General features: G+C 46.1%; 1 protein-coding gene across 5 annotated transcripts in view; it reads left to right on the forward strand.

Annotated features, from left to right (window-relative positions):
• The window catches only part of SLC25A22 (solute carrier family 25 member 22), a 288,778-nt gene that overhangs the window by 253,490 nt on the left and 10,907 nt on the right, over window positions 1–24,381 (forward strand). For 4 of the 5 annotated variants that reach the window (XM_078682804.1, XM_078682808.1, XM_078682807.1 and 1 more), the window contains 2 exons: window positions 2,290–2,365; window positions 20,231–23,839. In XM_078682804.1, the coding sequence (XP_078538930.1) occupies window positions 2,290–2,365; window positions 20,231–20,384 (230 nt within the window). In that variant the 3' untranslated portion in view covers window positions 20,385–23,839. Of the gene's footprint in view, window positions 1–2,289; window positions 2,366–20,230; window positions 23,840–24,381 lie in introns of those variants that run through there. The other variant, XR_013608855.1, reaches the window with a different exon arrangement.

Raw genomic sequence — 24,381 nt, forward strand, 5'->3', positions numbered from 1 at the left:
TCTGCAACAAGGAACCACTGACCTTCGACCGCCTGGACACTTTGGCCTTCGCTGGACTTCGACTGGCCCGGCTTCGTCTCCCTCTCCGCCCGCACCATACAGGCTCTGTGCAGGACCTGTGAAGCACTAAGGACAACTGAAGCATCTCCCCTGGGCTGAAGGAGTCACTCCCCTGCATTCGCAGCCACCGTAACACAACTGGCCAGTCTGCTGATCCTGAGCTTCTGCGTACTCCAAAGGCTCCAGCAACACAGGAGGTGGGTTCCGAAGTTTCTTGAGGTTGATCTGCCCTCTCACTGAGTTTGAGGCCAGTATCCCTCATGGGGACCGCATAACTCGAACCCCTGGACACAGCGTACATTTGCAAGTGCACATGCTTGTTGGCGATTCCTGACTTTGTGCATTGGGCTCAGTGTAGTCCTGACTTCGAGCAGTATTTCCACCAAAGAACTCCGGCCTCCTCGTACTGAGTGCTCCGTGGGGTGGTACTTTGTGATCTTGCTCAAGGTCACATTGCTACTCCTGGTCATTCGGCCTGTGGGTCCTCTTGAGGGTCATCATGATTTCTATTGGGCTTTCCTGGTTGCTCCAGATGTGCCCTGACTCCCCATTGCTTGGTGAGTCCCCTGGATCTTGCTGGTCTACATCGCAACCTTGACCTTCCTGCGTGGGTTGCTGTTGCCAAGGCTTGTTGGTGCTCCAGTCGAACACTGACCCCCTCAGCACTCGACATTCTTCGTGGGACAGCTCGCAATCGGACTCTTGGTCGTCCTCGATGTTTACTGGACCTCGTGGCTGCAAAGTCAAGCATCCCCTCTTCGCACCTGAAGCACCAGACATCGGTGGGAATTCATCTACCAAGCCCCATGTCACCCTGAAGTGACCCAGACTCAGATACCACGGTATCCACCGGTGGGGTGGCTCTACAACCTCTTAGGTATCAAAAGGTTTCCACGAAGTCCAGCTAGAGGGGTCCTTAAACTTTAAAATTGTAACTGCGACTTCCCCATAGAAATGTACGTGGTCGTGTTAGTACGCTGCACCCGTCCTCCGTGGGGTCCCTTTCTACTCACCTTGGGTGGTTCTTGAGGGTCCCAGCAATTCAACGTGTTCTAGACACAGTCACGACTCCAGTCATGGTTCTTATACCACTATTTTAGTATCTGGAGCCCACTGTGTATTGTGCTACTTACAACTATTTCTTTGCTAAAGTATTGTGTGCTTTGTGTTGTATACTCATATACAGGATACTAGAGTGTTATATAAATAAATACATATTTTTATAACTACTGTGTGGTTCTCCTTCCATTTAGTTAATTCTAAAAGTGACATTCTGGTAAAACAAGCTGCTTTACATTCCTTCAAGATTAAGCCTGAAGGCTGCTCTTCACAGCTACCACTAGGATAGCTTTCTAAAGGTTATCTTTGACCTCATGCATCATATGGGTCGTTTGGACTGGTGCAAGGTGCCCACTTTAATTAGTGGACAGCATATACCAGGCTCACACTGTGTTTCTTTCGACTAAGGAATTGAATCTCGCCATTATATCATCTGAACCATTTTAATTTCTAGGTTTTGCGAATTTTGTATTTGTGATCCTCTCTTCAGTTCACTAGTAGTTTTGATCTCTGTCGCTTGACTGTTTCCAATCTGCCCTTAACAGTCTGAAGAAGTGGCCTCCAAAACTGTGCACGGTACTCCAGGCAGGGACTCTAGAACTGGGTACACTTTTCTTGATAAGGCCTTCTGACCTGGATACACTACCACAGAAAAGGCCTCAGCAATTGAATAGTCTCCTCCAGTTATGGGTGTAATACTGCAAGGGAGTCCTTATTAGTGGTGCCGAGAGTAGACATACAAAGTTCCTTTATCTTCTGGCTATACCGCTGTTCACCACTGTATCACTGAGCTCTTTCCTAGACCTGCTCAAATTATTGAGCTCCTTGAAGTTCAGCTAACTTAGTAAATCAGACATCTTGTTTATACATGCTGTCCATTAAGATCTTTTTTTATATCCTTTACTTCGAAGTTATTTGAACCCTAGATGCGTGATGTTGCAATTGGTTACATTGTGCCTAAGCTGCCACCCAAGAACACTTTTCTAGTTTTTGTCGTTGTACCTTTGTATTTCCATTGCTGCTGCGACGCGTTACTTAATAAAATGACTTAGTGTGTTTGGCCTGCTTGATGGAGGACACCACATGGCACTTTTATGGGGGGTCCCAGTACTGAATCAACGATGCTTGCTTATGCCACTCACAAGCGTTTCTTTTTTCCTTCTTGCTTAGTGATTAAGACGAGGCTACAATCCCTGCAGAGGGGAGTGAATGAAGACACATACTCAGGAATCCTAGACTGTATCAGGTAAGAGTCTGTGCTGCAACCTCAAGGACCCTTAGCCACATTTGTATCTACTTTTCTTTGCAGGTGTTGGTTTGTTGGTGATTGCCATCAAGGGGCTATTGGGAGTGCATCCCCTTAACTGTACTGCAAGAGAGAATGATTGCCATTATGTTGGCAACACTGCTTTGTGATTGAAAGTAATCATTACTGGAATATTGTGAATGTCAGAGCGACCTTACAGTTTAGGAACCTAGTGATTGAAGCTGACTAAAAAACCATGAACACCCATGAAGGAAGACAACTGCAGTAATCCTTAGCGGTGGATTCAATAGGGTTTGGAGTTTTTCCCCCCAGGAGTTTTATATAGCCTGAACCGGACCCAAAAGTATCAATGCGCTTTGCATGAGCACCAGTGTGTTACAGAGGGACACGCTAATTTTTTGTTATCCGTGGGGAGATTACGTGATTTGCCCGGAATCACAGGATGCCCCTACCGAGACTCGAACCCGGTTCCCCAGCGTCGAGGTCAAATGCTCTAGCCCTAAGGCCACATCCTCTCCCCATCAAGTTGATTTCGATGTTAATTGGTGCACTCAGCTTGTATAGTGATAGTTATAAAAGTAATTGATTAGAAGCTTTGGAATATGAGATGGATATACGTTTAAACAGTTGGGGTAATGAAAAAAAGGAAATCATCTTTTACTAATTGAACTGGAAGCATTGAACATGTAGGCTATAATGTGGTCCCTTGAGCCAATTCGTGACCAGCACCCAAGATGATCTAATAACCTAATTATTCTCCTTTGCCTGGAGATAACAACACACTAGACCACAGGTGCCCAGAGTATGTGCAGGAGGGCTTTACCTGTGCCAGTTTTATAGTGCAATCAGAGTTTGCAATTTATATTTACTGCATATAAATGTAACATATGTACATATCATTCTAGCAATCTGGAATGCTCCGACCCTCCTAGGGCACCCTTGCATGAAACGCTGAGAGCCTAGGGCTGTCGTAGTCATTGCAAAGCATGTTTCTACCCTCTGATGAGTCGAAGTAATGCCCTCTCTGTTCTGTTTTCTTCTTAGAACCCTTACTTTGCTCACCACATCTGGGGAATAGAGTATTTTTGTTACATATAGCTCACTGCAATAAAAATGCATGTTTGTTATTTTCTTTCAAAATGAGGATGTATGAATCCAGGGTCTCATTTATGAGGCCTTACGTCAGTTTTGCGCTTCCGATGCATCACTTTTTGTGACGCATCGGCGGCGTAAAACATGCCTCCTGTTGCGCACTATTTACAAAGTGACACATCTAAGCAGATGCGTCACTTTGTAAACCTCTGCGCTACATTATACCTGCATTAGGTATAATGTATGCGGGGGGGTGTTCCTCCACATAAAGCCTTGTAAAAGTGACGCAGTGAAATCTATGAACTTTCTATCTCTTTTTCTATATGCACAAGGAAACAACCAAGTGGTGTTAAAAATGCCTCTATTTCCACCTTATACCAGCCCTCCACTATGCTCATTGGCAATACATACTTTGGTAGGGCATGCACAGCTGGAGATTTCCAGCTTAATGTAGGAGCATTATAATACACCAAAGTCTAGCTAGGGAAGTTGTTCATGCCAAGAAGCGTTGTGATAAGTATTAAATTCCCCACTGGCATCTCCTGAACTTCCACCAAAGGCATTCTCAAAACGGAGCCAAAAACATAGTATGTGTAAATGACACGAGTTTGTGGTTCCTGAACCACTAATGCCTATATTTGTAACACATTTGTATGGGGTCAAATGTAGGTCATATTATGTCTCCTTTATGTTGGCAGAAGTTAGGTGTATTCAAACACTTTGGGCCTGATTACAGTGTTGTTAGTCAGACTGCCGACAGTCTGTCGTTGGCGGTTCGACCGCCACCAGCCCTACGGTTTGACCGCCGTATTACGATACTGGCTATTGGATCCACAGCAGTCGGACGCAACACCGGCGCCACCACCTGAATCAAAGAGCCTGATGGTGCGGCGGTTGGAAAATAATCCCAGAATGGCAGAGGTACAGAGGCAGGCACTGCTGCCGTGATTCTAATTGGGTTTTTCCAACAACCTTATCCTGGCTGAGACACTGCCATGAAAACGTTGTCGGAAATAGTGCAAGGTGGCCCCCAACAGGGCCCTTGGGCATCCGTGCCCATAGCAACATGTACCTGGGGGCACATGCAGTTCCCCCATACCTTAGCACTGTTGTGTGTGCACTGTGTGCCATGCACAACATGGTGCATTGCACATGGTGCACTGACATGCTGAAGGTGCTGCATGGCAGAGGCATCTGCTGCCGCATATTCCTATGGCGGCAGCATGCCCCCGCCATGGTACAGCTGACCTCTGACCTCCGGCCCGGCAATCAAATCGAAATACAGTGGCCTGGTATCGTAATCGGGCCTTTGTGTGAATTGTGCCAATCTAATTTTTAATATCCAGGTTGAGTCCTAAAAATACTCTGCAATTAGCTATGAAATTTCGATCCTCATCTGGCATCAGTGTTTATAGAAATCACAAACATGCCTTAGTAAAATTTTGATTTACCAATATCTATTGCCATATAATGCAATGCTGTTCCATGTTAAGAGAATCAAGCACATAAGGAAATTATGAGTTCTGTATTAATCGTTTTTAAAGCCCTATTATTAGGCAATCTGCATATTTTTCTGTGTTGGCATATTTTTATTTAAAAATTAGTGATTCATAAAAAACTTGGAACAGAGATTTCAAACACAGGTTCCTTGTCATAGAGGACTGGGCACTTACGTGGTACAGCAGTGGACAACAATCCTTATAGGAGTAGACTGATACGTTTCTAGGGCCTATTGATAAAAGTTGAGGATGTGCCTCGAACTCATTCAAGCGTGGCTAGCCTAATGTCTTAAGGGACATCAAGGTAAATTGGAGTTCAGTGGCAGCTTCGAGGGAACAGTGGTGGTGGGGGGGTTAGAAAAAAAATAGGACAACTTACCTGTAGAATGCTGGCCGCTGCCTCGCCTCTGTCCTTCTGTCCACGACGCACGGAAGCTTAGCAGGAAGCACACAGGCTCCCAGACTCCCCTAGCCAATCATGGCGCTGCTGTTACCAGCATGACAGCAGCGTCGTGACCGCTAAGACCAGCGTCCTGGTTGGGTGCTCAGACAGGGAGTTGGAGCCTATGCCTGTTGTTCACCGAGGCTGTGCAATACAGCCGGGTGGAAAACATGCTAAGGGCGCATGATGGTTCGGCTGGCCCAAGAAGGCCGGCCAAACTGTCATGGCCACTTAAGTGCACCAACCACTCCTCCCCCTGCTGGCTGTGGCAATAGGCCAGCCCTCCCATGCCTCGTTAAAATGCCTCAGTACGAAAAATAAAAAGATATGAACATTGTGTTATTACCTTTTATTTTTCCTTTTTGCCCTGCTCAAAGAGCATTGGGAAGGCGCTCCTCCGCCTTAGAGGAGCTGCCTCTGTTGTAGTTCCAAGTAAATTATTTTATGAATGTAAAATGATCCAGAAACTTTACTCTCTTTAGCATTTAGAAGCAGGGACTGGCATAATAAGATTTGTTAAACTCACGTATTATAACATTTGATCCAACAATATAGAGTAACTTTTACAGAAATATGCTCATTTGTATGTAATTTGATTTACTTAGATGCTCATAATGTTTAGGTACCTATCTGTCAATCAACCGCTTAGCATTTTTTCCCAATTGATTGTATGTAATTATATCTGATATTGGCTTAACACTATTTCACTTTAGGGAAACTCCTTATCCAAACCTTGTGAAACCACAATTAGGTTCCCTACTGATAACCCCAGTTTGGCTGGAAATGAAGCATGGCATAAATGCACTCATGTTCTCTTTCCGTTTAATCTTTTGACCCTCTTGCTTTTTATTTTCCAATGTTTTATTGGCGTTTCAAATTTTAGTCAATGTGGACAAATAAGTGTCACTTGACAGAACACTATGCAAATATCACATAGCAATGTCAGCCAGTGCATTGTTGACCCACAATTCGTGATCTTACTTTTCAAAGTATACAGTAACGTAACTAGTACATTTGGTCCCAATGGCAACACAGTGATTACTAGATGCATGTTTCAAGCATGACAAGGGTGAGTGGGGCTGCTCCATGTCCTGTATACACGTGCAGCCCATAAGCTAAAACTCTTACGTAATGTTTATGAGTTTAATATAGTCATCTGAAAGAAACAGTTAGTTATAGATTCCTTACCTTAGAATTACCCCAGGCGTCAGACTGGATTCGGAAAGTTTTTTCGTCAGCAGTACGTCTGTGCGTTGGAAGGTGGCGTCGGTCGTTGGCATTGTGGTCGCCTGGATGACGTTGGGGCAGCTACTTAGACGCCGCCCTTGCTCGCTGACATCAGTTCCTTCTTTTTCCACGCCAGCCAGCGCAGATCCAGAGAGAGCGGTACCTCCAGTCACTTTTTGACGGAAATTTTTGAGCAACTTTTTTCGACTTCTTTTGAGTCCTATCGACTCCTGGTGCACGTAGGGATGCCCGGCTTCAAGGCTTGCGGTTCCTGTTCTTGACTGATGTCAGTTACAGATCCGCACCACGTGCGCTTCTTTTGCCTGGAGCATGACCACCACCCCAAGTCGTGTTCCGAATGCCGGTCCATGGCTCCGAAGTCTTTGCGGGAGCAGTCCCAAAAGCTTCTTGAGCGCCGACAGTCGGCTCCGCGCCGTAAAAGGTTCCAGTCGCAAAGGAGGTTGAGAGAACGGTCGTGGAGCCATCATCATTTGTCCTCTAAGTCTTCGCACTCAGGGTCAGGTAAGTCGCAGCACTAGAAGAATTAGAAGAAGCATAGTCGCTCTTCGACTTATCCCCGTCGGTCGCCTGACGCGACGTGGGATGCGGGCTTTGCCCCTCCCTGGGCCGACACCAGGTTTCCCTCCCTTCCCGGGACCTGGAGCGACTCCTGCCCAGCTTCGTAAATTCTACGAGGCGATGCACTTCATCTTTGGGGAGCCCGAAACTACCTTTGGGCTCCGCGGACTCAGCTGGGGGGCCTAGACCTTCTTCTCCGCTAGCGGTCCGGCCCTGGTGCCCGCAGGCCTCTCTTGGATCCAGGCCTGCCGGTGGAGGTGTAATAAGGTCCTCCGGCACCGCACCCATCGCTGGTCATGCCCCCGGCCGGAGTCGACCCGGGCCTCCATCCTTATGTGGACACGAAGCCGGACCAGCATCGGCCGACGTCAAATCCAGCGCCGAGCAGGGTTTTTGTGTCCCTGTTCACTCCTGGGGTCCCTTTTAGGCCAGATTGGCACCCAGAGGATGAGGAGAAGGACTGGGAGGGGTCAGATGACCCTCTGACTCACCAGTTGGAGTATGAGCCGGACTGGAGAGAGGACCTGGGGATGCCAGTGGTCTTGATACCTCCCCTGACCATGGCATGTTGTCTCCTCCTACCGTGGCTACGGAGGAGGGAGAGTCTTACGCAGTGGTGTTGCTTAGGGCGGCCGAGTCTCTCAACCTCGAGCTCCCTACAATGGCCGTCAGGACTAACTTCCTGACAGAGGTGCTTCACTCACAAGCGAGCTTTTCGGAGCCCCAGCTGCTGTCCAGGGAAGCCCTCACCGACGTCCTTTTGGGCACCTGATTCAGGCCCAACACAGGGGCTCCCGTGGACAGGGTGATTGCCCGACGCCGGCTCCGGGCGACCCCACTTTCCTCTCCCAAAACCCCACCTCTGAGAGCTTGGTGGTCCAAGCCTCTACTTCCAAGAGCACATTCCATATTGCTCCACCAGATAGGGAATACAAGAAGCTGGATCATCTTCGGAAGAAGATTTTCTTTTCTGCCAGCTTGGGACTGTGGTCGGTAATCACTGCATGCCTATTTGGCCGTTATTCGCACTCCGTGTGGGATACAGTTGCGGATGTGCTGCCTCAGTGTCCAGAGGCTACAAAAGGGGATGGTGGATGGAGCGTTTTAGCAAATCAAACACTCACCCCCAGTCAAATGATCTGGGTTTAATCCATCACCATTCTTTAGTTCACTCAGCCACCCCAGTTCAGACATGACCATATGCAAATCAGTCTGACCCTGTGCCTCATGGGAACAGTCCAACCCGAACTGCCAAGCCATGTCTTCCCTGGACCGGAAACAAGCATCCTGGGACCGGTTTCGGATTCATAATCCTCATCAGTCAGGCTATCTTGAATCCAGTGGCCAAGTGAACAAGGGACTCACGTCTGAGCAGTCCCTTGCTCACTTTGCCACTGGATTCAAGCAAGCCGGGCTGAAGACGGCTGGAATGCCAGAAACCGGTCCTCGGAAGCTTGTTTCCGGTCCAGGGAAGACATGGGTTGGCAGTTCGTGCTGGACTGTTCCCATGAGGCACAGGGTCAGACTGATTTGCATATAGCCATGTCTGAACTGGGGTGGCAGAGTGGGCTAAAGAACGGTGATGGATTAAACCCAGATCTTTGACTGGGTGTGAGTGTTTGATTGATTCAGATGTTCCGTCCATCACCACCCCCTTTTGTACTGCTTTTGGCCGCCATAAGTGTGGCAGGGTATGCTCAGACGTGAGTCCCTTGCTCACTTTGCCACTGGATTCAAGCAAGCCGGGCTGAAGACGGCTGGAATGCCAGAAACCGGTCCTCGGAAGCTTGTTTCCGGTCCAGGGAAGACATGGCTTGGCAGTTCGGGCTGGACTGTTCCCATGAGGCACAGGGTCAGACTAATTTGCATATAGCTATGTCTGAACTGGGGTGGCAGAGTGGGCTAAAGAACGGTGATGGATTAAACCCAGATCTTTTGACTGGGTGTGAGTGTTTGATTGATTCAGATGCTCCGTTCATCACCACCGCCTTTTGTGCCGCTTTTGGCCGCCATAAGTGTGGCAGGGTATGCTCAGACGGGAGTCCCTTGCTCACTTTGCCACTGGATTCAAGCAAGCCGGGCTGAAGACGGCTGGAATGCCAGAAACCGGTCCTCGGAAGCTTGTTTCCGGTCCAGGGAAGACATGGCTTGGCAGTTCGGGCTGGACTGTTCCCATGAGGCACAGGGTCAGACTGATGTGCATATAGCCATGTCTGAACTGGGGTGGCAGAGTGGGCTAAAGAACGGCGATGGATTAAACCCAGATCTTTTGACTGGGTGTGAGTGTTTGATTGATTCAGATGCTCCGTCCATCACCACCCCCTTTTGTACCGTCAGTGTCCAGAGGAGGCCTGGACAGTGCTCTCCCAGGCCATTGCCGCCAGGAGGGATGTGGCAAAGTTTACCATCCGTTGTGGGCTGGATACCTCCGACTCTCTGGGCAGGAGGATTTCCATATTGGTAGCCCTTCAGCGCTACACCTGGATGAGATCAACTGGTTTTTCTGGGGATGTCCTGAATACTCTCATGGAAATGCCCTTTGATGGCCATTGCCTTTTTGGCGACAAAGCGGACAATGCGCCAGAGCATTTCAAGGACTCACGAGCTACGGCCAAGTCCCTGGGCCTCTCCAACCGCCCTGCACAGTATGCTTTTCGCCCCTTACATGGCTACAGAAAGGGTGCCCCACTATGTCCTGCCCAGAGCCACAGGCCGGTGCAATTTCCCCAACCTTTGAGCTGCCGGGGACGTGGGAACTACCGCTGTGGTTCAGGGGGCCAGCAGGTGGGCCAGTCCACCAACTGCAGCAACCTCCAAACCTTCCTAGTCCGACATTTCAGGCCCATCAAATGCCAGTGGGTGGCAGGATCTGCCATCACCTCCCTCACTGGCGCACCATCACATCGGACAGGTGGGTTTTGCAGATAATCCGAGGGGCTACTCTCTCCCCTTCGAGATTACCCCTCCAGCCATGCTACCTCAGTACCACTGTATGTCGGAGGATCACCTGGGCCTTCTCCAACAGGAAGTCACAGCTCTCTTGGCCAAGGGAGCCATCGAGCGTGTTCCTGTCCCAGATGTAGGTCATGGTTGTTACTCCCACTACTTTCTGGTACCCAAGAAGGACAAGGGCCTGCGTCCTCTCTTGGATCTTAGGAACGTCAACCGCTTCTCGCGGAAGGAAAGGTTCAAGATGTTGACGCTCTCTAAGGCCTTGTCTGCCCTCGACCTTGGAGACTGGTTGGTAGTGTTGGACTTGCAGGACACTTATTTTCACATCCCCGTCCAGCCAGCCCACCGGTGTTTTCTGCGGTACACGGTAGGCAACGAGCACTTTCAGTTTACCGTTCTCCCCTTTCGCCTTACCAACAACCCTCGGGTGTTCACGAAAGTGATGGCGATGGTCGCAGCTAATCTGCGCAGATTGGGGGTTTCAGTCTTCCCCTATCTCTATGACTGGCTGTGAAGGCGGGCTCGCCCCAGACTGTCGTCTCCCTCCTCCAGACAACGGCTGACCTCCTGCATTTGCTGGGGTTCTCTATCAATGTGCCAAAGTCACACCTGATACCCTCTCAGAAGCTCCTCTTTATCGGAGCGGTTCTGGACATGAGAGCAGTTTCGGGTTTATCCTCCCAAGCAGTGAGTCTGGGATATTCGGGCTATGATTCTGATCTTTCAGCCTCTATCCTGGGTTTTGGTCAGGATGACCCTGAGGCTGCTGGGCCTCATGGCCTCCTCCATCCTGCTGGTCGATCATGCCAGGTGGCATATGCGGGCTCTGCAGTGGGACCTGAAGTTCAAGTGGGCGCAGCATCAGTGGAATCTGTCCCATTGCGTCCAGATCTCAAAGGGCACTGCACTACAATTGCAGAGGTGGCTCACGAACCAGGATTGGGTCAACGCAGATCCTTCTCCATTCGCCAACCAGAGCACAAAGTGGTGACAGACGCATCCCTTCTGGGATGGGGTGGCCACACGGGAGAGGCGGAGATCTGTCTTGCACTCAAGGCATTCCTTCCCTCTGTCCGGGGAAGAGTAGTGCAGGTGTTTACGGACAACACCACCGCAATGTAGTACTGCAACAAACAGGGAGAGGTGGGGTTGTGGACCCTATTTCAGGAGGCCCTCCGCCTCTAGACATGGCTGGAAAATCAGGGCATATCTCTGGTGGGTCAACACCTGGCAGGTTCCCTGAACGCCAGGGCGGACAAACTCAGCTGCAGGTGCATGATGGATCACAAATGGCGTCTTCACTCAGAGGTGGTGCAAGGTCTCTTTTCGACAGTGGGGAGATTCCTGTTTAGATCTATTTGCCACTGACGAGAACGCGCAATGTCAGCAATTCTGCGCGTTGGAATATCCAAGGCGGCACTCACTAGGCGAGGCTTTTCGTCGCGAGGAGTTTTGCGGTCTGTTGTATGCCTTTCTGCCTATACCACTTCTGCCCAGAGTGCAGGAGGAGATCAGGTGCAACCAGGCCCAAGTCATCCTTGTGGCTCCGATATGGGGATGAAGAATCTGGTATCCCGAGCTGCTCAACATGGCCATCGATCCTCCAACCCGACTGCCTCTTCGGGAGGATCTTCTGTTGCAGCAGCAGAGATTGAGTGACGGCAGTTGAAGTCATTTGACTTGCCTCCCAAAGTTTGTGATGTAATCTTGGCAGCCAGGCGTCCCTCCATTAAGACGGTATACGCCTGCCGGTGGAACAAATTTGTGGCATGGTGCACAGCAAAGGCTGTGGATTCCCTTTCTGTCCCTCTTTCTGTGGTTCTCTTGTTCCTCCTTTCTTTGGCCCAGCAGGGGAAATCTTATGGGCTATCTTTTGGCTATTTCTGCCTTTCTTCAACTTGCTGATGATCAGCCTCCTCTATACAAGTCCCCAGTTGTAAATCGTGTTTTTGAAAGGCATAACTCATCTCTTTCCTCCTGTTCCCTTTGTTATGCCTCAGTGGGACTTGAATCTGGTCTTCACATATTTAATGTGCGCTCACTTTGAGCCGCTTCTCAACTGTCCCTTAAGACTTTTTACTCTTAAGACTGCATTCCTGGTGGCCTTCACATCTGCCAGAAGAGTGTGTGCGCTCCAGGCTCTTTCATCCAAGCCTCCTTTTCTGTCTGTACATCTGGACAAGGTTGTCCTCAGGAACCGTCCCTCCTTCCTTCCCAAGGCTGTCACCTCCTTTCACATTGGGCAAACCATCACTTTGCTCACCTTCTTTCTGCCTCTGCATCCTTCGAAAGAGTAAGAGAGGCTGTACTTCTCCTCTTATACAAAGGCAGCAGGATGGAAACGGGGTGCTGCTGGGAGAGCGCCGTCCAATGCACAAGCCTCCGCTCCAGGGTCATGACGGGTCACCGGCGGGTCAATGCTTAATCAGACGCACGTCACTTTGTGCATCAAACGCGCGCACACAAAACACAACACATCGGCCATCTGGGGTCACAGAGTTCAGTACACGTGCGTACAAGGCCGGCCTGTGGCATGGCGAGCTAGACCACACTGCCTGGAGTTAAAGCCGATAGTGCCTGTTCGTTTTTTCTATAGTTCTTCATTTTCTTCTTCAAAAAGCCCCCACTCCCCACTAAAATCACCATCAGCGGCTGCTAGAAGGATGCGAAAGGGGAGCAGGAGGCGAGCCCTTGAGTGGTGCGCGCGCGCGCTTGGGAGAGCAGTCTTCACTTTTCACGCTGCTCGTGGATGCCGCTACAAGCTCGAGTGCCATGCTTGAAAAGGGAAGACCGATGGCTAAAGGTCCTCCTAGAGCAGCGCACGCGCTGCCCATTATAGACCTAAAAACAGATAGTAAACTGGGAAGAGGGTAGCCAATAACTTTCAGGGAAGTACTGGCTGAGGAATTCTCAGTCCACAACCCTAGATTGGGCCCAGATCTCTGTACAGGGGTGAATGTTTGACATTGTGCAGCATTCTTTCCATCAGCTGTTCTCTTTGCATTTTTCACCCCAAGTGGGACGGGTATGCCCAAACGTGGATCCCGTGCCATCCATGCCACTTGAGTCAAGCTAGCCTGGCTGAGGAGGGGTGATGCCCTGAATCCGGTCCCAGGATGCTTGTTTCCAGTCATTGGAGGACCTGGCCTGGCAGTTCGGGCTGGACTGTTCCCATGGGGAGCAGGGTCAAGACTGATTTGCATATGGCTGGGTCTGAACTGGAATGGCATGGGGAGCAAACAAACAATGGATTTAGACCCAGATATCTGTACTGGAGTGAATGACATTGTGCAGCATTCTGTCCATCAATTGTTCTTTTAGCATTTGTCACCCCGAGTGGGAGGGGCATGCCCTGACGTGTGTCCTGTGCTCTCCATGCCACTGGGTCTGAACTGGAATGGCATGGGTAGAAAACAAACAATAGATTTAGGCCCATATCTCTGTAATGGGTGAATGTTTGACATTGTGCAGCATTCTGTCCATCAATTGTTCTTTGTGCATTCTTTTTGCTAGAGAAGGACAACATTTTCTGATAGGTACATTTATGATTTGTTCCTGCAGTCAAATAATGTTCCTATATTCTTTGCTGGACCCTAACACATTAGAATATTTACGTTTTCCCTACTGACTGCTGGTAAAGCCTATGGTTTGCTACTGTTTTTAATTTTTGAAATGTGCTGTAGTAGGAAACGGTCAGCTCCTTCTTTGAAAAGGTATCAGGAGGTCAACTCCTATTATTCACCCTCTTGCTCAAGAGTGTCAGACTGCTTCCGAGCTCTGTGCAGTATGAGGCTGGCATTAGAAACACTTTTATTCCCAGTGCAGCATGGCTGCATGTTCTTCAGCTCTTCCTGATATTGTGGAATACACCTAGACTAAATGCCATTCAAACAAAGGAAAAGGATAGTGAAAGTCATTTTTATTAATTCCTGAAGGGGCCAATACAGTGTAACTTTGTTATACATGGTAGCAGCAAGAAAGACTGCCTAACATTATTCTGCTTCAATTTTGTTGTTTAGGGATGGCAATAAATTATTGTTTCTTCTTCCTTTTGCTTTTTTCAATTTTGTGATCTGTGGTTTAAAGATGCAGGGTATAGAAGCATGTTTTATTTAATTATTTTATAAACTGTAGAAAATCAGGAAAAATTAAAATCATATTTGATATATTGGCTATGGTTGATTCTTTCAGTGATAGGTAACAAGGCTGGTTTCATAGGAATCTTTCCTAATATGTACCATCACATTTACCTACAGAGAATGGGTGAAATCATTTCATACATCAGCTCCCTTTTCTAGCGAGTCAGTATTGATAGTAAGTGTATTACCAAACACCCCTGGCTTTAAACATTCAATGCAAGGTGTAGTGAGAGGTAAATTTGAAAAGAGTGCTGTCACCAAGCATCTGGGACAGTGGTAAAAACATGACCCTAGACTTTTGAAAGTCATGGAATGAAGTATCACTTGGAATGCTTCTGCAAAAAGTTCACATAAAGTTCAACAAATATTTGAGTTATATTGTTCGTATTTGCAGTTATTTAGCTACACATATGAAAAAGTTGTGCAATTAACTGTCAGAATCAGAAAGTACTTTATTCGGCTAAAATCATTAACCATGAAAGTAACAACAACATAAACAGCATACTACATAAAGAAACTGACTTAAAAATAGACATACTAGTTATATTTCATTTACACTAATAGTTTTCCTTAATTTCAAAACATATTTAAAATAGTTTAAAAGAACCACAACAGTAAAAACAGTATCCATTCTCTGACATTCTAAAAATGCTAAACGACATCTTTTTAAATTCATATCTTTGATAAAGGGGATTACAAATTTTCGACGGGGAATAGAGTAAAATTTACAAAAAAATAAAATGTGAATGCCGGATTGGGACGAGGAATCATCACAGGGGCAGGTAGGTAAAATCTGCGACCATAAATTCATCTTTGGGAAGGACAGAAGTCTAAAAACAAGATTCAATCTAAAGCGGGTTAAAAGAAATCGATCGTGATTTGACATCAACAGGGTCAAATAGGGCTGTACTTTTACTCCAGTCAGTATCTGGTTATGCCAAGCAACTGTCTTTTTACTGGCCTCTGCTCTTCTTCTTTTATCAATGAGGTATTCCAGACTCAGTTTTTTCAAAGATCTTCTGGGTATAATTCCCATAGATAATGGATCCTCGTAGTATTCGCAGTGACCAATATCAAACATAAATTGCTTAATATATGCTAACCATTCGACCCTGGCCAAATTTTCCATATTCAAAATATCCTGTATCACAGCCCGGTTAACTACACATTCATTAGTAGTCCACACCCTGTGCCACACGAGAATGGGCTGTATTCTAATTAAATCTGATAAATAAGGTTGACCCAACTCCACATGGCAAATGTAAGTAGAAACACTCTGTGGTACAGATAAAACATCCCGTAAAAAATTGTTTTCAGCAATTTGTAGTGGGTCAATATTAGAAAAGCCCCAGAGTCCCGCACCGTAGAGGGCTACGGATATACATGTGGCATTGTATATGGTCAAGATTTCTTTTATTGGTTTTTTCCCCAGCTTTTTCATGAAAGTCCTAACGGCCATTAAAGTTTTTTGGAACAAAAGAGTTCTGGCCTTTATGGCACTTAACCATCCTCCCCGTTCATGAAACAAAATACCCAAATAGGGAAAAAACGAAATATTTTCCAAGGGAACGTTATTTAAAAACATGGTTTTCGACTTTTTACCAGATTTTGTGCCGCAGTTCATGGAGTATGTTTTACCACAGTTAATTTTCAGATCTAAACTCAACATGAACTTTTCAAAGGATACTAACAGTTTCTGTAAGGCCAAGGGGGTTCGAGCCATTAGGACAGCATCGTCCGCATACATGAGCGCAGGGATCGACCTCTTCCCCACTCTAGGCATGTCCCTGCACTCTTGCAGAAGACGATGTTCAAGTCTGTTAATATAAAGAAGAAATAGGAACGGGGCCAGAACGCAGCCCTGGCGTACTCCGCGACCCACTCCAAATCTTCTAGTACATTCTCCCACACGGCCATATCGGACTGATGCTGTGGCACCTGAGTATAAATCTCTCAAGAAGCAAATTATGGCATCGTCAACGCCCAACCCTTGCAAGATATCCCACAGTTTGGTATGCGATACACAATCAAATGCCGAAGACAAATCAACAAATGTAAAATATAACCGTTCCCCTTTCACCCTAGTATATTTTTGTTGGATAATCATTAAATTTAGGCATTGTTCCACGGTTCCCAAACCTTTCCGGAAACCGTACTGTAGGTCACTCAAAATGTCATTATCTTCAGCCCAGTTCTGAAGTCTTGCCAAAATTATTCTCCCGAGAATTTTTACAGATGAATCAAGAAGGGAAATTGGCCTATAACAAGCACAATTTTGTCTCTCACCCTTCTTGAAAATTGGGACGATTATTGAAGTAAACCAGGATGAATGCATACCGTTGGCTAGGGCGGCATTAAAAAGCTGTGCCAACATGGGACCCCAAATCTCCACATTTGCTTTATATAAATCTGCAGGGATCCCATCTGGGCCAGCAGCCTTTCCACCCTTAGGTGCATTTAATCCGATTAAGACTTCCTCCAGGGATATCACCAGCTTTTCCTCACCCATTGTACTATTCACAGTTTTAAGAACATTAGTTGAACATGGGGCATCCTGCGAGCTATATAAAGTTGAGAAGTGTTCCACCCATTCCTCTTCGGTAATCGCCGCCTCAATACGAGCCTTATGACTGTCGAAGAGAAAAGGGGCATTAACTGCCCTCCAAAATGCGGAAGCATCTTTAGACTGGGCAGCCTCGCAGAGTTCTTCAAGGGCCTCCTTTTTTATAACATTTTTCCTATTTTTCAGGGCCTTGTTATAAGAATTCCTTAACCCTCTTATTACTAAGTGATCCCGGGGTGATCTATGAATGGCATTTTTCAAGTCACTTAGTGCCCTGGTACAAGCGGTATCAAACCAGCTTTTAGTGCGCCTAGTCTTATTTCTTAGCTCCACCCACAAACTTTTCTTAATTTCAAGGGCTATTTTATCAAAATGCTCTAAAATCTGAATGGAGCAGGCCGATCCACCTAGGCAAATAGAAAAACTATCTGAACAGGTATTTAACAATTTTGCCAGAAACTTTTCTGGCATAAACTTGCCCCATTTTAGAGTATACCCATTTTGCCTACCTAAAATCAAATCAGAGGCTTTGTCTCGGGTGAGGGTATATTCAGAGTGTTCATAAAAAAGATTCTCGACCTCTAATGATAAGGGCAGATGATCACTTAGGGGCAACTCTAAAATCTTTAAACTATTGATTCTGTTACCACAACTATTTGATACGAGAATAAAATCAATAGTGGACATTGCTCCTCTGCCAACAAATGTCGGTTGAAATGAAGTGGGGTTCTGAGCTATTTCATTCACAAAACCCAGATCATACATAAATACTAGTTCATTAAGTAGGTCCCCTATCAAGGAATGTTCAAGGTGTGTTAGATGTGTATCTTGTTCTAACATTAGGCCACAAATCCCCTTTTTTCCCCTTGTACAGAGTGGACAGTTAAAATCACCCCCCCATAAAATTACCGTTTCCTTATTTGATTTTTCTGTTTCATGTTGTATGTTTTCTCTAAGTGTTCTTAAGGTAATCAGTATTTCAGTTTTCGGGATATTATTGTAAAAGTTAATCAAGATTACAATAAGTCCCTTAGTACATATGGTTATAAGTTGAAAGTAATTCGAATTAGGTTTAAAAGTTACTTTCTCATATTTAAGCTTGTTCGAGAGGAATGTTGTTAGACCTCCCTTCGCATGGCCATATAGACCACCCTCAGCTGAGGGAAAGAAAGTTCTGTACCCGCTTAAATGCACGGGTTCTGTGGTCCATGTTTCTTGAAGGACCACAATATCCCGGTCATTTAGGATTAGGTCCAATGATGGATTGTCTATCTTACTTTTTAAACCTGCTACATTCTAAGATAGGAATGTATAGGAATCCTGTTTTTTATTTCTTCCTACCTCTTGCACCGTGGAGATATCACAATCTATCTCCTTACATTGAGGACTCACTTCCCCACTGTTATTCCCGGTCTCATCCTTCTGAGCTATAATAGTGCTAGAAGGAGGAGGCTCCTCACCAGCACCAGAATTTATATTGATGGTCAGTTCTGAGAGAAAGATTATTCGACATCCCTCCCCTAATTAACTGTCAAAAATCGATACCTGAGCTGAAGTGCTTTACAGCATTTTTACTTATTGATGATGGAAAAAGGCAAGAAACTTGAGGCTCTTCTTTCGCATATTGATAGTGATGTGAAAAAAGTACATTCTACTGCATTCTTAGTTTTTTACGGGAAAACATGACTGCTCTAGGTGGACATCATCAAAGAACTAGTGTCTGAAATCACCCTTTTCTACTAATTGTTCAGCGTTAATTGGTGTACATGTGAAACATCTGCCTAAAAGTAGGCTGGGCGACACTTAAAGTGAATTTGGCACTCCAACATGTTCAATTTTATAATGTTTGCCACTTGGTAAGCAAAGCAATGTTGAGGAGCAATTCAGGAAATCATATTTTACAATGCACGAGAAATGGTTTGCAATGATTCATAGAAATGTCCCTTCACCAACCATGGCATTTGAAGTCAATGAAGCCTCACTGTGGTACTCTGCATAAGTCCTAGATCCCTTTCACAAAAGGGAATTTTCCCCGGACTTTGAAAAGTACTGTTTAATTTTTGACCACTTCAACAACTCTGAGGGCATATGCGCCCAGTTCAATGCATATGTTGCTGAACCTGCCCCAGAGAATCCCAATCTTCAGGTGCACCAGTATTGGCATGGAAAGCTATGTCAGTGGACATAGTTAGCAAATTGTGTACTGGCTGTTTTGGTGTTGGCCGTCTCAAGGGCCAATGCTGAGAGGGCCTTTTCACAGATAAAAGTTTACATGGGAAGGAAAGAGCGAGTGCGCATGACCAAAGAGTCACAGAAGAAGTATTGTATGATGTACTACAACAAGCTTGATTTTTTCTAATGTATTTGAACCTCATATAATCTATGTACACTGTCTATATACAATGCACCACCAGTGCAGAAAGCAAGTAATAAGAAAAGCAAAACATTCAATAAACACAGGAAAAACACTGTTTCCGTTGTTTTTAATGGCGCGAACATGTGTAACCACTGATAACCACTGTTTTTAAGGTATTGAAAACACTGGGGGGGAAAACACCAGAATTGACAAAAAATTAAACTGAAAACAAGAAATCCTAGATACACCTAAAGACCTTTGTAATATCTGGGCCTTAGTCTTGTCTCTCTGTGTTATTGCTATGCAGGGTATCACTACTACCATTGTGAGTTCAATAACGTAATTGGCCTTTGTGCTGGACTCCAGGGTTTTATTTCACGTTCATATAGAACAAAAAGATCCATTTTGCCTTGTGGATGATGAACCAGATACCCAGAGACTACCTTTTTGCCTCTGAGGGAGGTGATTTGTTGGTTCTGCAGCAATCCTAGTTGCGAGTACTAGAGAATAGGACAGGATTGTGCCTACTTTGTGCTCCCCCTCGAGTTCCAGGCCCAGTTTACAGTGCGGTGTCTAGTTTACCAGACTATGTGTGGTTCTGATTTACACATTTTAACTGGATAACTGGATTATACGTAGTGTTTCCAGGAGGACCTAGTTTTGATCGTAGCCAGGACTCCTTGCTTCAGATCAGTCCGTAGTGCCAATGCATCTCAACGGGGTTTCTCCATACAGATCATAAAGATTATTCTTTTCATGTTTCACTTGGTCTGTCCCCTTCATTGATGAGTTCTGGCCTTGAATTAAAAACGTGTTTTAATTGCTTTTTGTAAATTGGCTTTTTTAGGATGTTTTCTCCTTTCAGATTTTATCGCGCCCCGTTGATGTCCCCTTTTAAAAGTTTCATTTTTGTTTTATAATTTTCATGCTAGTTTTGCTTTCAGTACTTTTTAAAATTTGATTGATCGTGTTTCTATTTTATCTCCTTTCTGCAGGAAAATCTGGAAGCATGAGGGTCCTAAAGCTTTCCTGAAGGGGGCATACTGCCGGGCGCTGGTCATCGCCCCACTCTTCGGGATTGCACAAGTTATCTACTTCATAGGAATTGGGGAGTTCCTCCTAGACTTTCTCCCGAAACGCCGCGATTAACTGCTGTGCACTTTACTGGATGCCTCATTGCGAGTACTGGCCGCATGGAAGAGCTCAAGCACAAGGGGCAGGAGCAGGCTGGAGGGACCTGGTGACCAAGCGTCCTCACTTCATGCCATCTCCTTACCTTTTAAATGTGACAGGACTATGCAGACAGGCCTTATCCACAGTAAGCCACAGAGGACTAAAGGCAGCTCCTCCATGTCCAATGTCTCAGAGCCCTGGTCACACTTTGTACCCTTCGTCATATAGCCAAATGCTTTATATGTCCCAATGCATCACATATAGTCACTCCCTTTTATACGTAACCAAGTCTCACATATTCCCCCTTCCTTCACAAGTTACAAGGTCTCTCAAACAGCCCTTGCACTGTACACGTGTTACATTCCCTCATACAACCTCTTTCCTTACATGTCACAGGCCTGACGCACTGCATGCTTTTAAATGTTGCCTGGCCTCTCACGCAGCCCATGCTCTTTATGCATTATAATTTAACACTGTCCCAGCTCCATATAGGTTTTGCACATGCAGCCCCTTTGTTTTTGTTTTTTACGGGACCTCACACATTTGTACAGAACCTTTCTTTGTCACAGGGCCTCACACACAGCTCATGCCCCCATATGTCACTAGGCTCAGAAGCAGCCCACGCCCCTTACATGTCCCAAGTCCCATAAACACCCATGTATTTACATGTGTATGTCAGAAGACTACTACTAGACCCTCTTTACTTTGCCACGAGGCCTCAAGCATACTCTCTGTCCTGTGTATGTTGCAGGGTCTCACATTCTCACATAGAGCCTGCTCTTTGTCACAGGACCACGCATACTGTCTTTTCCATTATGTCACACAGTCCCCAACCCTTTGTTGCATGAGTGACAACATATAGTCCCTCACACTGAGTCCCCTTGTTTGTCAGGAGGCCTGATACACATTCCCTGCACCTAATCGTTTCCTACCGTCTCTTCCATGGACAAAGGACCACACGTGCATCACTTCCATGCCCAAGGCTCAAGAGTATCCCTTGTTTCCTTCACAAGTCACCTCACGCCGTCCCCTTTCTTACGCTGCGCCCTCACAGCCTACTATGTGTGTCACAAGGCATGATAGACAATCCCCGCCCTGTGTATGTATCGGTCTTGGATACAGCGCCTGTCCCAAATGAACAAGCTTCAGACAGCTTCACACACTATAGCTCAGTGACATAGGAGAAAGGGCGTGCTGCGACGCTGGGGAAGAATCTGAAGCTTGAGCACGAGCAATCGGCTTGAGACCAAATCCTGAAAAGTTACCTTTCGCAAGGCTTGAACGCATTCCCTCTGTAGTGCTTGCTTGCCCTTCGCAGTCGTTGCTTCTGTGTGCTTCAGAATGCTCCCATCGATATCCAGGGCTTATGTGGCAGAGGACAGGTGTTCCCCAGTGCCCGTCAAATATCAGAATTGGATGTATGGAGTCTTCAAATGTGCAGTGTCTCTGCCCACTTTTCCCAGCACACATTCCTGCTTCACGGTTGTGACACTCTTAGCCTGTGCACATGGTACAGTCAGGCCAGAGGGCAGGGAGATAAGACCACATACACATTATTGAGTTCATTGTGAATTACCCCGAGCACCTTAACCGGTCTCTTGCCATCATGAATGAACAGGTTGTTCAGTGCCAGAGCTTTAAGCACTTTGCTCCTCCAAAAGTCATTCCGTTGCATAGTAGTCTGCAGAAGACTGCATGTCCCATAATGCATTTGGCTTAGCACCAACGTGTAGGCTATGCAGTTCCCTGGTTGAGGTCTTTCGAAGCACACAAAACTGCAGCCCGAGCCATAGCCAAGGATCATGCACTGAAAGTTGGTGTGACCAAGTGTGGCAAGTGGTGCAGCTGTGTGTAGGTCCATCTTCCCAAATGGACACTTGAAACACTTCTAGTGGTTGAGAGTCTGGCATTGAGGAGGTGATGCTGAATCTCTCTGTAGTAGGTCTGTAATACCACACACAGAAAACCTGTGAGGACAAGGGGCCACTGCCTCAGTAGAAGCCTCTCAGATAGTTTGCTGCTGTCTCCTGACATTAGTTTGGGCCCAAACTGAAGGCAGGTCCTTCCACTTCAGCTGTGTCATTGCAAAGCAGGTTTACATGTTGTAAAGATTTCAGATGTTATTTTTAATTTAAAATGTATTTATATTTAGATTTCATCATATGTATTGATTAATTTTATCGTTCTGATTGGTTTGTTGGTACTATGGGACGTTTCATCGGATTTCGCTCTTTCCAAGGAGGCAGTGTCTGTCACTGGAGCACTTGGTTGGCTAGAATACCCTCCCAGTCCAGCACAGTCAGTGCACAGACATGCTGCCAGGCTGTTTTTTGGGACCACTGGCCAGAAAAGGCAGGAATGACCTAACCTTACTTGAGAAGAAGGGAAGGACAAGGAGAGGGGAGAATGGGAGCATTAAGACAAGGAACACAACTCTTGAGAATATTTACAGGGTAATTACTACTGTTTTGTGAGAGTACCCACGAGGCGTACCAAAGGCCTGCATGGGAAATGCAAAATTTAGCACCTCTTAGGAAATCTAGTCCTAAATGTGACAACAGCCTTTAGATAAGGTGCTCTAATACGTGTTTTACAATACATCCTCCTTACCTTCTGAGCAGGATACCACGCTCACCTCCTTAAACTTCATGGCCCTGTTTCCAATTTCCGGGAGAACACCTCAATGGGCTGTGACATTCCTCGGCTCTACCCATAATGCATAGCACCCGAGATGTGTGGATGCATGTTGCCGAAACGGGGACAGGCCAGCAGGTGATTGTTCCTGGCTGCCTCCCCTGCCCCAGGCACAATTTAACAGGACTTAGGTAAAGAGAGATTTCAATGGCGAATGAAGTGTTCCGCTCAATAGTGCTTGAAACGTGTCAAGCAGCACTGACGGTTCTCTCAATCCAGATGGACCTGGCGCGCTACCATGTATTCAGACATCATAGACCATCCTGAGGAAGATTACTGTCCTCACCACCCACTACTGTGCCAGCCATAAGGAAACGTCTTTTTGCATTTCTTGTGCGCACAATGGCCTTTTCGAGGCGCCCTATGGCACGTTTTTACAACATACGTTTTTCCCACCCTACCGTCCTCCCCAGAATCTTAAAAAAACTGGTCTTGAGGAGGTATTCTGAATAACATGACTGCCATGCTGACTGTACGCGATGTGTTGCTTCTGGAAACTGCAGAAAAAAATTCCCAAACTGTGTGGATTGTTTCATCCGCTCATCCCTAAATGAGGGCATCAGCCTGGGGATGTGCCACTGGCCACCCAGCTTCTGGTACACTTCTCACATGCTTCCATTGTACTAGGTCTTAGACCATAGTAAAATTTTAGGATACACATCAGACTGAAATCTTCATTTATAACAGATCACATAGAGGTCCTGGGGATGGGAAAGTCTCCAAGTGCAAAAATAAAATGTCCCATGAGCCTGCCTTTTTACCAGTAGGCATAATAATATTATTCCTATGGCGAGCTAATCATGCTGAGAAGGAGTTTTCTGCAGGATGGCGCGCATCTCTTAAAGAATGACGCTCATCAAACAGCGGAGAGCACTTTTTTTTAACTATCACTTCACGACTGGCTAGATGACCTCCTGGCTGAATAAAAGCCGATTGTTATTGGCAATCGAATTTTAAAAATATTTTTTATTGTAAACACTTGTTAGATAATTTTTTTCAGAAGAAACTTTCAACACATGAAAGATTCATCAGCAAAAATCGTAAATAGCAAGGATTAATACCTTACCGACCGAGGTAATTGATGGCCTGAAATGAAAGAAAAAGTCCACGACTGCCCTGTGTGTTAATTGTTCTATTTTATTTGTCTTTATAGTATTCTGCAAACTCTCTTCCACTAGCAATGGGCTTCTTGTAAGCAATTTCCTTTAGACGAAAATTCCATTTGACTGCATCTCAGGAACAGCTGCCTTTCTAATTTCTCTCTTATCATCTTGAATCA

This window comes from Lissotriton helveticus, chromosome 3_1 (assembly GCF_964261635.1).
Source record: "Lissotriton helveticus chromosome 3_1, aLisHel1.1, whole genome shotgun sequence".
Taxonomy (NCBI): Eukaryota; Metazoa; Chordata; class Amphibia; order Caudata; family Salamandridae; genus Lissotriton; species Lissotriton helveticus.